This window comes from Perca fluviatilis, chromosome 1 (genome assembly GCF_010015445.1).
Source record: "Perca fluviatilis chromosome 1, GENO_Pfluv_1.0, whole genome shotgun sequence".
In the NCBI taxonomy this organism is placed as follows: Eukaryota; Metazoa; Chordata; class Actinopteri; order Perciformes; family Percidae; genus Perca; species Perca fluviatilis.
This window is the reverse complement of record NC_053112.1, coordinates 41,052,781-41,066,009: the sequence shown is the minus strand read 5'-3', so window position 1 is coordinate 41,066,009 and position 13,229 is coordinate 41,052,781. Positions and strand designations below refer to the sequence as shown.

Sequence of the window (13,229 nt, the reverse complement as noted above, 5' to 3'; positions counted from 1 at the left end):
TTTCTTCCTGTATCTGTTTTGTTTTCTAGACACTGTAAAATGGTATGCAACTTCTGCAAACACAGCACATACTTATTCTTAAAGCGAACTTTCGGCTCCAGAAGAAACAGCTGCAATGGGTAGGCTTGGTATTTGTAAATAAATAATTTAAAGCCCCGTATAGCCTGCCTCTCTGCTATCCGCAGCTTCTGATTTAACAGGAGACATAATCGATTACCGATCCTCAACTATTCATATTGCCAGTAAACTCGTGGTTCTAGAGCATAGTGAACTAAAACAAACCACATTAAACACTTTTAAATATAGTTTCGTGTTCATCTGTTCTCGGCGAACGTGTGGGAGAGGTGTATGCTAAAAGCAACTACAAACGTTTTCTGTTTTCTGGTATCGATTGGGCGTGCCTGGTGAAATCCGACTTGAGCGTTGACGGTCTGTCACATTTCACGCTGACACCAAGCGAACACTGGGCGCACACACACACGCTGGGCTCACCATATTATCGACAGATCCGAGTCATGAGTACAGTCGATGAGAGCGCATTGTAGGTAAGTTGTTGTGAAAAAAAACTTATCAGGGCAGGGAAATTAGACCGGATTTCAGTGGTAGACTCAGAGGCGGGGTCATTTCTTAAGATCGTGTTAATTGTAGCTGTGGTCCTTTCTTTGTAATTTTAGGTTGACCACTTTTTTAAAATCTTTCTCTGTGCGCTTTGCTGCTTGCCCGTTTCTGGGGAAACATTACCGGGTCACCTTAACTCAATGAAATCAGACCGAATACGTTTTTTTTAAAAGCAATTTTGTTTTGTTAACATTAACCAAGCAATTTAAAGGGATTCGAGGCGTGGGTGGCTAGCTACGGGGTTTTTTTATGTGTTGGTCGGTGGAGGAGGAGGGGTTGGTTTGGCTTGCCAAGCTAGTGAACGACATTACGCAGACTTGCAAAACAAGTTTAAATGTTTTTTAAAGTGGACAAAGTTGCTTTAAACTCAGTAAGGGGATTATTACGGTTATGAGAAAGCGACCGGGTATGCTAACAAGGTTGTTGTACGGTTAGAATAAGCGGAATAACGCGTTTACCACAGTATGCAATGCTATGCGCATTTACGTTAGCATGTCCCCCCAGCGTTAGCTTCCTGTGAGCTAGCGAGCCATGGCCGTAACGTTACTCATTGCTATGTTGTTATAAACTAAACGTTGCTGGTGAACCATGAGATTTGTCGTTTGCTATTCTTTGAGAGTTGTAACATATTTGTTTTTTTTACAGTATACCCGACTCACGGCCACAGTTGTGTTTCAGTTAAAAACGCGAGAATATCGATATGTCGAGTAGACGACGATGTTTAGCTAGTTGTTGAACCAGTTGGGGGATTTAACGTCACGCTGTGTTTAGTTACGTTAACGTTACTTCACTGACATAGTTGAGACAGAGACGGTCGGTTTAGTGTAGAGGATATTTGCTTGAGGGAAGTAGCTGCCTCAAAGTTGGAAACACATGCTTGTCTAAATAAGCAATTACGATTGACACTGAGTGTTTGTGTGAACAGTGACAAAGAGCCCAGTTTAACTGTTAGCCACTCTCCAACTTTGTATTTTTAAACAGTGACTAAAAGCTCTTCTGTGAGAGGAAACGAGAGGAAAAACGCAGAAAAAAAGAAACAGAGGAAATCCCCCAAAAGGAAATGCCAATCGCAGCCGCTGGACAGCCAACGACTCAGGAGCCTAGAGGTTGCCCCCGGCTGCCCTCCACCCCGGAGCCTGTCCCTAAAGGGGCTGATTTATTCGACGAGGCGGGGGCGGCGGAGTCGGCGGAGCGAACAGAGTACGGGGGCGCGGAGGGGGGCAGAGGACTCGGGGGCTATAGTTTCAGCCATAGCGGCGCTAGGGGCTTTGTGCAGCCCGGTTCCACCAACGGTTCTCCGCCGCAGTCCCCAGCCGCGTCCTCCTCTTTTCTCTTCCATCCACTTCACCCCCACCAAATGGCCATGGAGCCCCCAAGGACTCGATCGCGTTCTCGTTCTGGATATTACCAACAGTACGGTGGTGGGAATGGCAATGTAATTACCGGCAGCGGAGTCATGGGATCTAACCATCATCACCTCCACCACCACCATCAGCAGCAGCAACTACATCCACAGCAGCAACACGGTGCCGGTTGCGCACCACTTGGAGCTCACAGCAACCACCCGGAGAACCAGTCGCGAGCCCCAGGAAGTAACGCCTCTCCCGGCACTCAGAGGCTTTCTTCGGTTCCCGGAGCGCACCGCATCCCGGCGGCAGGTAAATGTCCCGACTTGTCATTGTCACTGACGGTGTATTGTAGTGTACCCTCGATCATGATAGGTAGATGAGTCGCACCGCACGTTTTTATTTGACTTTTGTCTTTACATAAGCGCCAATTTGAAGTGATTGAAGTCGAGGTGTTTAATACCTTGGGGAGGTTTTTAGAGGCATATTGAGAGGAGGAGGGAGGGAGGGGGGCGGGCGGGCGAGGGTGGTAGGCATGGCATGACAAAAGTGTCTGCATGTGTGAACACATTTGTTCCATTCTAATTAGACGGTGTTTTATGTGCTTGCCACAGCTGCAGTGTGGATGTGGTGCACAGTTTGCACACATACAGTAGGTAAATGAAAAATAGCAGTCTGGGGTAGCCTCAAGCTTATTGAACTGCTGTGCAGTTACCCATGACGTGTTTCTTAAGGCTCTGTGGCATGTCTACTTTTAGTCAACTACACAAACATTGATGTAGCTAGGTAACAAGTCTACAGTGTGAACATGCTTATCTTTGTCTAAGCTAGGTATAGGTACAACATGGATGGATAACCCAGGGGCTTGGCTTTGTGGCCTGAAATCTTAGCGAGTGTGCATGGACTGGTTCTGGTGTAGAACACATGAGTGAGGCCACTCCGACACAGCCAATTCAGTGCACTGAACCACACAACATAGAAACAGCGCAGCTAGAGTTTCACATTCAGTGAGGCCATGGGAAAGCTTTTCTTTCAGCACACCTAACAGGCTTCTCAGGTTAGGAAAATGCTTAGTTGGTAGTTGTCTCCTGCTGTGTTTTGATGAATATTTTTTTAAGTGGTAATTTCAGAATGAAAGAAATTAAAACGCTAAAAGAAAATTGATTTAACTTTTTTTTTAACATTTCCTTATGTACAAATCATAGTACAAGTCAGACAAATTTCTTCCAAGTATATACATCAAAATGTAAAGGCTAAATGAAATTAGTTTAAGAATAATTAGTTGCTCATCTAAAACATTGTTTTGCTCTGTCTTTAGCATGTTGGCATACATATTGTTCTATATCTATGTTGGCATAACTTAACATGCACCGACTTCAACTACACAGTCGCATTAATCTAATTTGTATATGAAAGCACAAAATAATATTCTATCAGTCCAAATTCCACACTGACAGCATCACTTACAGTCACACTTTACAATCAGTGTCTTTACTGACACCTTTAAACAAAATGTGTCTGTATGCATGAGAACACGAGAGACTGAGCAACTGTGTATAGGGACTGGAATTACCTGTATGGGAGAATGATAGTAAGAAAAGAAAAAAACAGCGGAAATACATAGACAAACAAAGGCCCTTTCTGGACTGCCAGCCTGTAGGTTTTGTAGCAATGTGTGTGTTATGTCTAGCTTTGCTGGGTTTGAGGGTTGGAAACAGAGACCAAGAAGAACTGTGAATTAAAAAAAAAAAAAAAAAAATGGTATAAAAGTAGAGCTCAGTGTCCCACTGCATCACCACAGACGGTGAACTAGTCATCAGCAGAGTTGATCGGTCTGCCATGACCTATGACCCATAGTCTGTCATAGTAGCTTGGCTATGACATGTAGGATAGCATAAATCAATGGATAGAATGACTGTATTGTATTTCCATCCAAATGGATTTCGATCTAGAGGGGGAGGTGCTGGCTTGAAATTCTATAGTCATTATCTAGATTAATTTCAATTAGACCTAAAAGCCCACAAAAGAACAGTAATACAGAAAAAATATATGTATACATTTGTATTTGTACTCTGTGTAAGTAAAGTCTAACTGTAGCAAAAGTGCAAAAACATAAAAAAGGGTATGCTTCCTTTAGTAGCTGTGAACAGTGCTTTAAAAGTGAAGCAGTTGCTTTATTTTGAAATAAAAAACAGACAGCATTTGAGTGCTATTTATATTGTTAACTTAACCAAAGAAAGCCTAGGAAGAATATTCTCTTACACAAGTGAAGCAGCTGGTTAGCTGGACCTTTCCCAGCACTACACACCTTTTTATTAGACCTTTTCTCCATATCCAGAATGGGCCCCGCTTGTTGAGAGAGAGTGAGAGAGATACTTAGACCATTCTTCCTGTGCTAGTCACCTGCGTTGGGCATGAAAGCTAATGATATCCTGTACTCTTCAATCCCTCCCCCCTCTCTCTCTCTAGTCATCTATTCTAAATCTTTTGGCCCCTTTTTGTGCCTTGTCAAGCTCGTTTTATACAGTTTGTAGTGATCACTTTTTTTCTATCTTCTTCTTTTTGACATTCTCTCATGTACTGTTCAGATGACTTCGCTTACCATTTGAAGGGAATTATCATGTCTTAAGAGGTAAAAAGACTCCTTAGAGCACATGTCTGCAAAATTTAGACTTAAGCTGCAAAAGAGAAGCACAGAAAATGTAGAAGTACTTGAGTTCCCACCAAATGCATAAAACTGCTGCCAAATTGGTCCAAGGGTATAAAACCTCCTCTGTAGCAGTTGATATCCTATCCTGATTCTGACCGACCTCTGTCACAGCCTGTCCTCTCTTAGCCACATTAATGTCTCCCTCCCCTTTGGATCAGTCAACCCTTTCTGTACCCCTCCGGTCCATTTTCTCTGGCCTCCTCCCTTATTTGTCTAATGGAGGGATCGTTTTAATGGATTGCCCAAAGCAGCAGAGGGGCAGACACTCCTGCCACTCTACCTTTACCCTTCCACTCCACTCCACTCCTATCCCCTCCATCCTTCTGTCTGCAAAAGAAGTGGAAACATGCACTCTGTTTTTTTAATTTATTTTTTACTTCCCTTTGTGTTGTCACCCAGGCAACACCCCTTATTTAAAGACAAACTCTTTCACTTGGATCGACCTAGTAGCAGAAGTTCCCTGCTACTCTGTCACTCGAAATAAACAACAAAGTAGTCACTTTGGTTAGCAAGAGAAGATTCTGGGGTAGAGGACCTTGATCTCAAATTAGCTTTAATCCCAATGGATGGGCTCTGATCTGGTTTGGAAAAAAAAAAGGGGGAGAGAGAATGTAGCCTAACTTAAAGCCTCAACTAAGGTCGATTTAATAGGGAGGTCAGTGCCAAAACTGAACTGGAAAAGGGTCAGCAAAGTCAGCTTCAGGGCACTGACACACCAAGCCGATAATCGGCCATTGGACAGTCTGGCGAGGTCGGTGACTCGAGTCTGTTCGGTGTGTTCCGTGCCGTCGTCCGTCTGAGGGGCTGTCGGCCTTCATTTTGGAATGAGCGTGACTAGAGTCTCTCAAAATCTGACGAAAATCTTTTAAACTGACCTTTGTCGATCTGAAATGAAGACAGATTCAGCAGCTGCATGGCCTATTTCTCGCTTAAAATGTTTTCAGAAACATGTTTCAGTGAACTATTTTAGTACAATATGAGATTGTATTTTGAACAATCCGCCATGACAGTCTGGCTTTGAATTTCCGGAGAAAACAAACCCACGTGACTCGTTCGTCCAATCAGCTGCTGGTTTTCATTTCTTGGGCAACAATACAGAGTAGCGCCGCCTGCTGCTATGGAGATGTATTACGTTTCGCGCAGGCGCAGAGCGCACGCTGAAGTCGGTGTCACCTCCATGTGTTCTGAGGCAGTTTTTTGGACCTCGGGGACCCGACTGATCAGTCCGACTGGCTTTTCTGCTGATGGCCCGCCGTCTGGTTGGTGTGTAACTGCTTTTAAAAGAAGTCCCTGGTTGGATTAGGCAGTTATAGGAGTTGATGTTGGGAGGATGTTCAGTGTGAGATGTAGGAAGGTCTGGTGCAGAGAAAGGATGAAGGAGGGATGATTACACTGAAGCAAAGTAGAAATGGCAAATGGAGGATGTTTGGTGGACTTGCGCAGACTGTGGTGGAGACACAGGACGTCATGAGTATTATTGTAAGAGAGTGGGATATAGGTGGTTGGAGCTGAGACTAGAGGCAGTGTTTGTGAGTGTAGGTAAAAGTATGTGTGAGAAATGCTTGAATGAATGTTGAGAGAGTTAAGGGGGAGGAGGAGGTTGTTCCGGTTCTTATCTATTCTCGATTTAGATTCTTTGAATTCGATTCAACGTAAAATAAAGCCACACTAGAGCGCCACTTACTGGCCTTTATTTTGACAGGACAGATGAAGAGATGAAACTGGGGAGACAGAGGGGTAATGACAGGCAGCAAAGGGCCGCAGGTCGGAGTCGAACCCGCGGCCGCTGCGTCGAGGGGTAAACTTCTATATATGTGCACCTGCTCTACCAACTAAGCCAACCCGGCCACAGGAATCGTAATTTTTAAAATGTTTCTAAGTTGGAACCGGTTCACGATGCTCAATCCTAGTTATGACATGGGTGCAAAACCTTGGTTCCAATGTCTACTGGATGTAGTTCAGAAGGAGTTTGTCTTCAGGCAGCTGGATTTGTGTTGTTTAGAGCTCTCTCTTACAGCCTCTCACTGACTAGACTGTAAACTTAATATTAGGCCTACCTTTTATACTATTCTGTCAAAACCTATGCTGTAGGAATCTATGGCGGTGCTGTCGTTAACCCCTTTTTACCAAGTCTAAGTAAGATGATTCACTTCTCACAAGCCACTGCTCTCTCACTCTTACATTTAAGCTCCAGTTTCTTCTGTAGCAATTCTGTGTCTCAACACTTATCAACTCTTTCTTGTCGTTTCAACATAACCCCTGTCTGTGTCCTTCCCTATTTCCCCCTTTTGTTGTCCTCTCTCTGCCTCTGTTGTAACGGCTATGCAAAGTGAGCTGCCACTGCACATGTACATGGACTGAATATCCAACCGCTGTCTTTGTAGCGTTGTATTTGTAAGAAAGCATGCATTTTTTTTGTTGTATTTTGGCAAAAGGACTATTTCTAAAATACTACTTGCAAAATCAGTCTTTCCTTTTTAAATTCACTGATTTTTAACAAACCTTTTCAGACAGTCGACATATGTAGGTGACCTGTTGTACAAAAGCCACTGATCACACTAATTCCTGTTAAATCATATAAGACTTAGGCAAGCAAAAGTTTATTTTTTTTTCCCGATCATTGTTCGTTTTTGAAAGTGTTTTAATCCCTGTTTTGGGGATCGTAAACACACTGTTTTGTAGGCTACTATACATGTCCTTGTTGCATTCATTAAGATCTAATCTGAATATTTCTGTCATTCAAACACCTGAGTGTAGTAGTTGTAGTTTAAAACTTCTCCAGTCACCTTAATAAAATCTCGGGTTTTATTCGGACTCAAGTCCATAAATACAGTTAATGGATTCAGGCACGGAGAAGGCTCAGTTAGCAACGATTAGCTCCGTTATAAATATATGGAGTAGAGGAGACAGGGGTAACAACCAGACTCTGATAAATGACGTTCAGGGTGTATTGTATTATATAAGTGTCCATTGCGAATACATCAAAACATAAAAGCACATTGATAGCAAAGATCAGTATTGTTTTAACTTTTTTTAAAGTCCGCGGCATTTCTACGGTTTAATACAGTTAATCCCACGGCAAGACCACCAGCCGCAAGTTGACTATAGCCTCTGAGCCTAAAGTGAAGCGTTGACGCGTTCTGCGTGTCATGCACGCGGAGCGCAACTTCACAAGGTGTGTGCCATTGATCCTGGGGGCTACACATTGTGCATTGGTTGCCCCAAAGTCACAGCACAAGTACATTTCTTACAAGTTATTTCCATTCGGCTCCTCAAAATGTAGTTTTAATGAGTTGATAGCTCACTTTGTGGTGCTAGTGTTGAGATTTATGATGGAAGAAGAGAATTAGGACTGTCATCTGTCTCTACCATTCTGTCCATGACTTTCTCTTCTCCAACACTCCCTCTCAGCTGGCTTCTGTCTTTCATTGGGAATAAGGAGGAGAGGGAGATAGTGAGGACAGGAGGAGTAAGGAGTGTGAAGCAGTATGTGTATGTTCATGTACCTCCTACGGAATAACGTCACCGTAGAAAAACATTTCTTTTACTGCAAGAGATCAAATGTTTTTAGTAGAGATATTCCACTGAAATATCAACCAGTAGCAATACTCCAGTAGCTAGTGTTTATCGAGCACTGGGAGCCTGGAGAACACGTTAGAAAACCTAAACGTTTTTGAAGGATTTATTTTTTGATGTATCGGTGTTTTGTATCCCTTTTGTATTTATTTATATTTTTTTTTGTGTGTGTGTGCATTGAATCTGAGAATATGATGCAAATATTTTCATTTCAAAAGTTAAACTGCAGGACACGAGATGTCTCATTTCACTGAAAAGACCTTTCTCAGCGCAGTAGAGGTTTTAAGTCGTCCATATCACACTTGTGTACGCTGCGATGCACACTTGATCAATTCAATTTTATTTATAGTATCAATTCATAACAAGAGTCATCTCGAGACACTTTACAGATAGAGTAGGTCTAGACCACACTCTATAATTTACAAAGACCCAATAATTCCCCCAAGAGCAAGCATTCATGCTACGTTTACACGTGGCCGGCTATTTTCATAAACGGACATTTAAACCTCTCAGTTTTCAGAAAAGTGTTCGTTTATATGTACCCGTGTGTATATGCCGTCAAGAGCACGCCAGACCTGTAGGTGGCAGTGTAACGAGAAGCTCAAGCCCACGTTAGCCAATCAGAATCCCGACAATAGCAACAATAAAAAATAGCATTCTAGAAGGCTTCTGTTAACCGCATAATACATTCTTCCAAGCTCAGGTGTGTGTGGAGTGTGTAGAAGTACCAAAACATCATAACATGCCCCAGCAAAAATGATATCAATCGATCCCCGAGAAGGGATGTATAAAAGCTTGTGAATTCCAGACCGCAAGCATGTTTAGTTATTCTGTTTCTCTCTGTAGTTGTTGTTTTTACACACAGAATTGGGCTGGTTAAAGGTAACTTAAGTTATAGAGCGCTAAAGTTACCTAATGTCAGCTACATTATGTGTACTTGTAGTGCTGTGTGAATCAAGCCAGCTGTAATTGGTTGGTCAAGGTAGGATATGCAGTTGCATTTATTTTCTCATTTATATGAAGTACTTTTTTTGTGTCTTTGTTTCCTGTGCATTCTCATTTTGGCCAAAGCAATACTGTTGCCTATACGCATAATAACTTGAAGATCAAGTATGCGGAGTGCAACCACCTGCGCGTGTTCTGTGTGATGTATTAAGCGGTTTTCAGACTTGAGAACAAGTGCGTGATGGAGGAGCAACCTTAAGGACTTCAGCAGCAACCATACAGAGAGGAAGATAATGAGAAAGATAATGAGGAAGGAGAGAACAATAAATAGATGGAGGAGGACAATGAAGTGGGTGAGAGGTAGAATCAGTCCCATTTCTATAGGCACACACACACACACATGCTTGCCATCAGGCCTGTGTGAAGCAGTGTTAGGCAGGTAATGGCTGGGCAGGCGTTACATGCCCGCCTATTTTAAGCCTGTGTGCCAGCTTGTTACTCGACTCTGCTTTGCGCCTGGGTGTGAAGTGTGCGGTGACATGTGTTCAGGAGGCGGGGTGAAGAGAGAGGTGCGTTATATGTGTGTGTGTGTGTGTGTGTGTGTGTGTGTGTGTGTGTGTGTTACACATATGTCTGGCTAAAATTGTCTTTACTTTCTGTATGTAAATTTGTACAAGTTCTGCAGCATTCGACAAGGTTTTCCGGTCCTTTTCCCATTTGTTACCGTTCAGCTGGTGATTTAGGTAAGCCTGTCACTTATCTATCATCTTATCTATCCAGACACCCGTTCTATTCACCCACTTTCCCCTGTGTTTTTCCACGAGAAGGGAAGTTTAATAGAGAAAGACCACAACCGAGAGGTTGATGGAGATCATGGGCAGAGATGGTGCGATAGGGAAAGCAAGGAAATGTGGATGCTGTGAGATAAAGCAGCAGGAATATAGGGGAGAGAGACAGGCCGGCAGATAGGGAAATAGATCGGTGGCAGGGAGGCATGGTGATGAAGTGATGGGAGAGTGTGAGGAGGAGGAGGATGTGTGGGGAGGGTGTCTGAGCTGTGCGCAGTCGGAGAGGGAGGGGGAGAGAGGGATGAGAAAGGGAGGGTGAGGTGGAGGAAATGGATAGAAATAGCTGATGCACTCTGAGGCTTACAGAAAATCAATAGCAGTCAAGAGGGGAAGACACAACCCCCACCCTGCTCCCTTCCTCTCTCTCTCTTTCCCTTTCTGAAGGCTCTCCCCCTCGTGTCGTCTTCCTTATGCTTTTTCCTCCACTCTTTATCTCTTCCCATCTCCTTTTTCCTCCTCAGTGCTCTCACCCTCTCATCCTTGTCCTCTTCTTCTGTACCGTCACTTTGCCTTCTTCTTGTCCCCCACATTACTTCCCCGGTCGTTTCTCTCCTTCACACTCCCTCTTCATCCTCACCTCCCATTACTCTTGTGCTGGCCTTGTCTTTCACCCTCTTTCCAAGACATCCTCTTTTCTTTAACAAGCGGCTTCATGCTTTAAACACAACGGGTATTGTGGATGTAGGGCTGGGTGCCGAATATCGAGTATCGAAAAATGCCTCGTCATTCAATCACTAAATCTCATCGTCGTCAGTGAGCCAATACGTATGCAGCATGCTTCTACCAAGATCTAATAATGTTTGTGATTGGCTGTCTAATGTAACACGCCGTAGAGACACGCAGGTAAAACTCTTCGTTTACACACGGAGACAGGGCTCACGTAGTAGGGGCTGGAAAATAGAAAAAGATTTGTGCCATTATGTGTAATGTCATTTCTTTTATAAGAATTTTATAAAATTGGTAGTTAAAAAAAGTATAATTTAGGAACCGGCATCAAAGTCCCGGTATTGGTATGGCAATTGTTTTTTTAACGATACCCAGCCCTACATGGATGTCCATAATATTTTCTACTTTCCAAAACAAACATCTGAAGTCAATGGCAATATTCTACAGCCATTAGGAAGGTGTGATTGGGGCATGAGTATAGGAATGGTTTTGTGTGGTCTGTAAACTTGTTTCATTATTCACACTTTTACTTTAGCCAATTTATGGTTGATTACTTATTACTTTGCCATTCACCTTCATACCACCCATAACTTTGACTCTTCACTACAGGATAGTGCTCTTTTGTTTTTAGTAGCCTACTTTTAAGTCCAAATATTTCATATCGTCACGCCAACATAGCATACAAAAATTTCCCTGCTCACAGTCGCACCCCCCCTCTGTGACCAACACCATCTCATTGCAACTTTACATTTAATCTGTTGTCAAAGTAGTTTGCTGAAAGCACGCACACGCATTCTGAGCTGTTTTTCTTTTTCTCCACCATGCTTAGCTAAGTGATACAATTACACTTTGCCAATCCTGTTAATTCCACTAGAAATGAAAATCTCAAAAAAATAAATGGTCCAATGTAGTGGTACAGTAAAGGGTGACACCTTCAAATAGCTGCTGTAAATTAAGCCTGTCCATAATGAACATGTTTGTAAGGCTTATGATGGTTTAAGGTAATACAAGTCCATGTTGGATGTGCTTTTTCTTCACCTAAAAGCAAGTTTCCCTTTTGTTAAATCCCATTGTTTTAATTTGACAATTATTAGTGTTTTATTGAATTCTCTGCTCGACCCATCCTCTTCTCTGTGATTCTTTTTACTATTTCCCTCCAACATTTGCAACATTGACATCAACGCTGCCTACAGTGTGTCTGTTATGTGTGTGCATACGTCTCCACTATATACCTTGACGAGTGTGTGTTTAAAGTATTAACATATTTTAAAGTTTATAATATTCATGAAATCGCCTATATTAGCATTTTCTACAATTTCCTAGATGTAGGAGAAGAAATGTCCACACGCATTTAAATTCATGCTGCGATCCTACTATTCAACTTTTCTTGTGGCCTGCAGTGTAGAAACTAAACTAAGTGTGCTGTGCTGTGTGCAGTCTGTTTGTCCAACAGTGAACATGATGTCATCGAAAGGTTTTAAACCGCTTCTGTGTTGTCCTCTATAGAGTGACTCTGACTGAATGACTCGTCTCTGACTCAATTTACCGGACTTCGACAATGCGCAAGTGAAACCATATTCAGGGGGGGAGCTGGATTTTTGCCTATTGTGACCGGTGAATGAGTGTTGTACAGAAGAACGCTATGCAGCCGGTGAGTTCCCTGAATGCTTCACCAGCACTCCGTGGTGAAAATAGCCTTTTAGCCGGTTTTCACTACACTATTGTAAGCTTTACTTAACTCAACCTTTTCAATCCATTTATTTAGCCTGCTCTAGGGATTGGAGAGGAAATGCTTTTTTTTTTTTATAGGGATTGAGGAATTTAGTTAGAAAACCTCACTCTGCCTCTTCTTTCTCTTTCTCTCCCCTTCTCTCTTCTTTGTTGTCAATCACATCTTTTCTTCAAAGAGGAAGGCTGTGAGCAGGAAAAATCCCACAAACAAACAGACGAGAGGTGAAAAATGCTCTTTTAAAAGGATTTTTGTTGTTGTTGTTGCATCTATTCCCTTCTAGTTTAGCTCTCTTGATCTTGATCGTAAAGGTAGCCTTGTCTGGAGTGCCCTTGGGAGGGCTCACCCTTGGTGTGTGTGTGTGTATACCACTGCCACCATCTGTGGTGAGGACGTCCCCAGCTAAAGATGTGCCCATGACAAAGGGAAAAACAAAAGCCAGAATGAATAGAAAAGACAATAAAAAGATGAAAGGATTGTGGAAAAAAACAAAAGAGTAAAAGTCTTAGCCGTGATGCAAGCGACGGTATCATCAGAAAGCTTCTCTAATCCAGGATTTGTGTGTGTGTGTGTGTGTGTGTGTGTGTGTGTGTGTGTGTGTGTGTGTGTGTGTGTGTGTGTTTTCTGATGGTATACCATATGTGTTTCAGTCACTTTGTGCTGTACGCCAGCAGGTCAGCGCCCCTTCTCACAAACATGTTGTCATTGTTTTTTTGCTGCTGTGCATTAAGTCCAAGTTTCACGAGAACAATAACAACAAAAGGATTAAACGTACTGTAGATAAACGGGAG

The 13,229-nt window shown here is 42.7% G+C and overlaps 1 protein-coding gene across 1 annotated transcript in view; it reads left to right on the top strand.

Annotated features, from left to right (window-relative positions):
• Positions 1-442: 442 nt before the first annotated feature.
• LOC120558137 (E3 ubiquitin-protein ligase RNF38-like) overlaps positions 443-13,229 on the top strand; it is a 24,536-nt gene continuing 11,749 nt past the window's right edge. The window contains 2 exon segments of the mRNA XM_039799055.1: positions 443-541; positions 1,600-2,276. Of these exon segments, the coding sequence (XP_039654989.1) occupies positions 1,679-2,276 (598 nt within the window). The 5' untranslated portion in view covers positions 443-541; positions 1,600-1,678.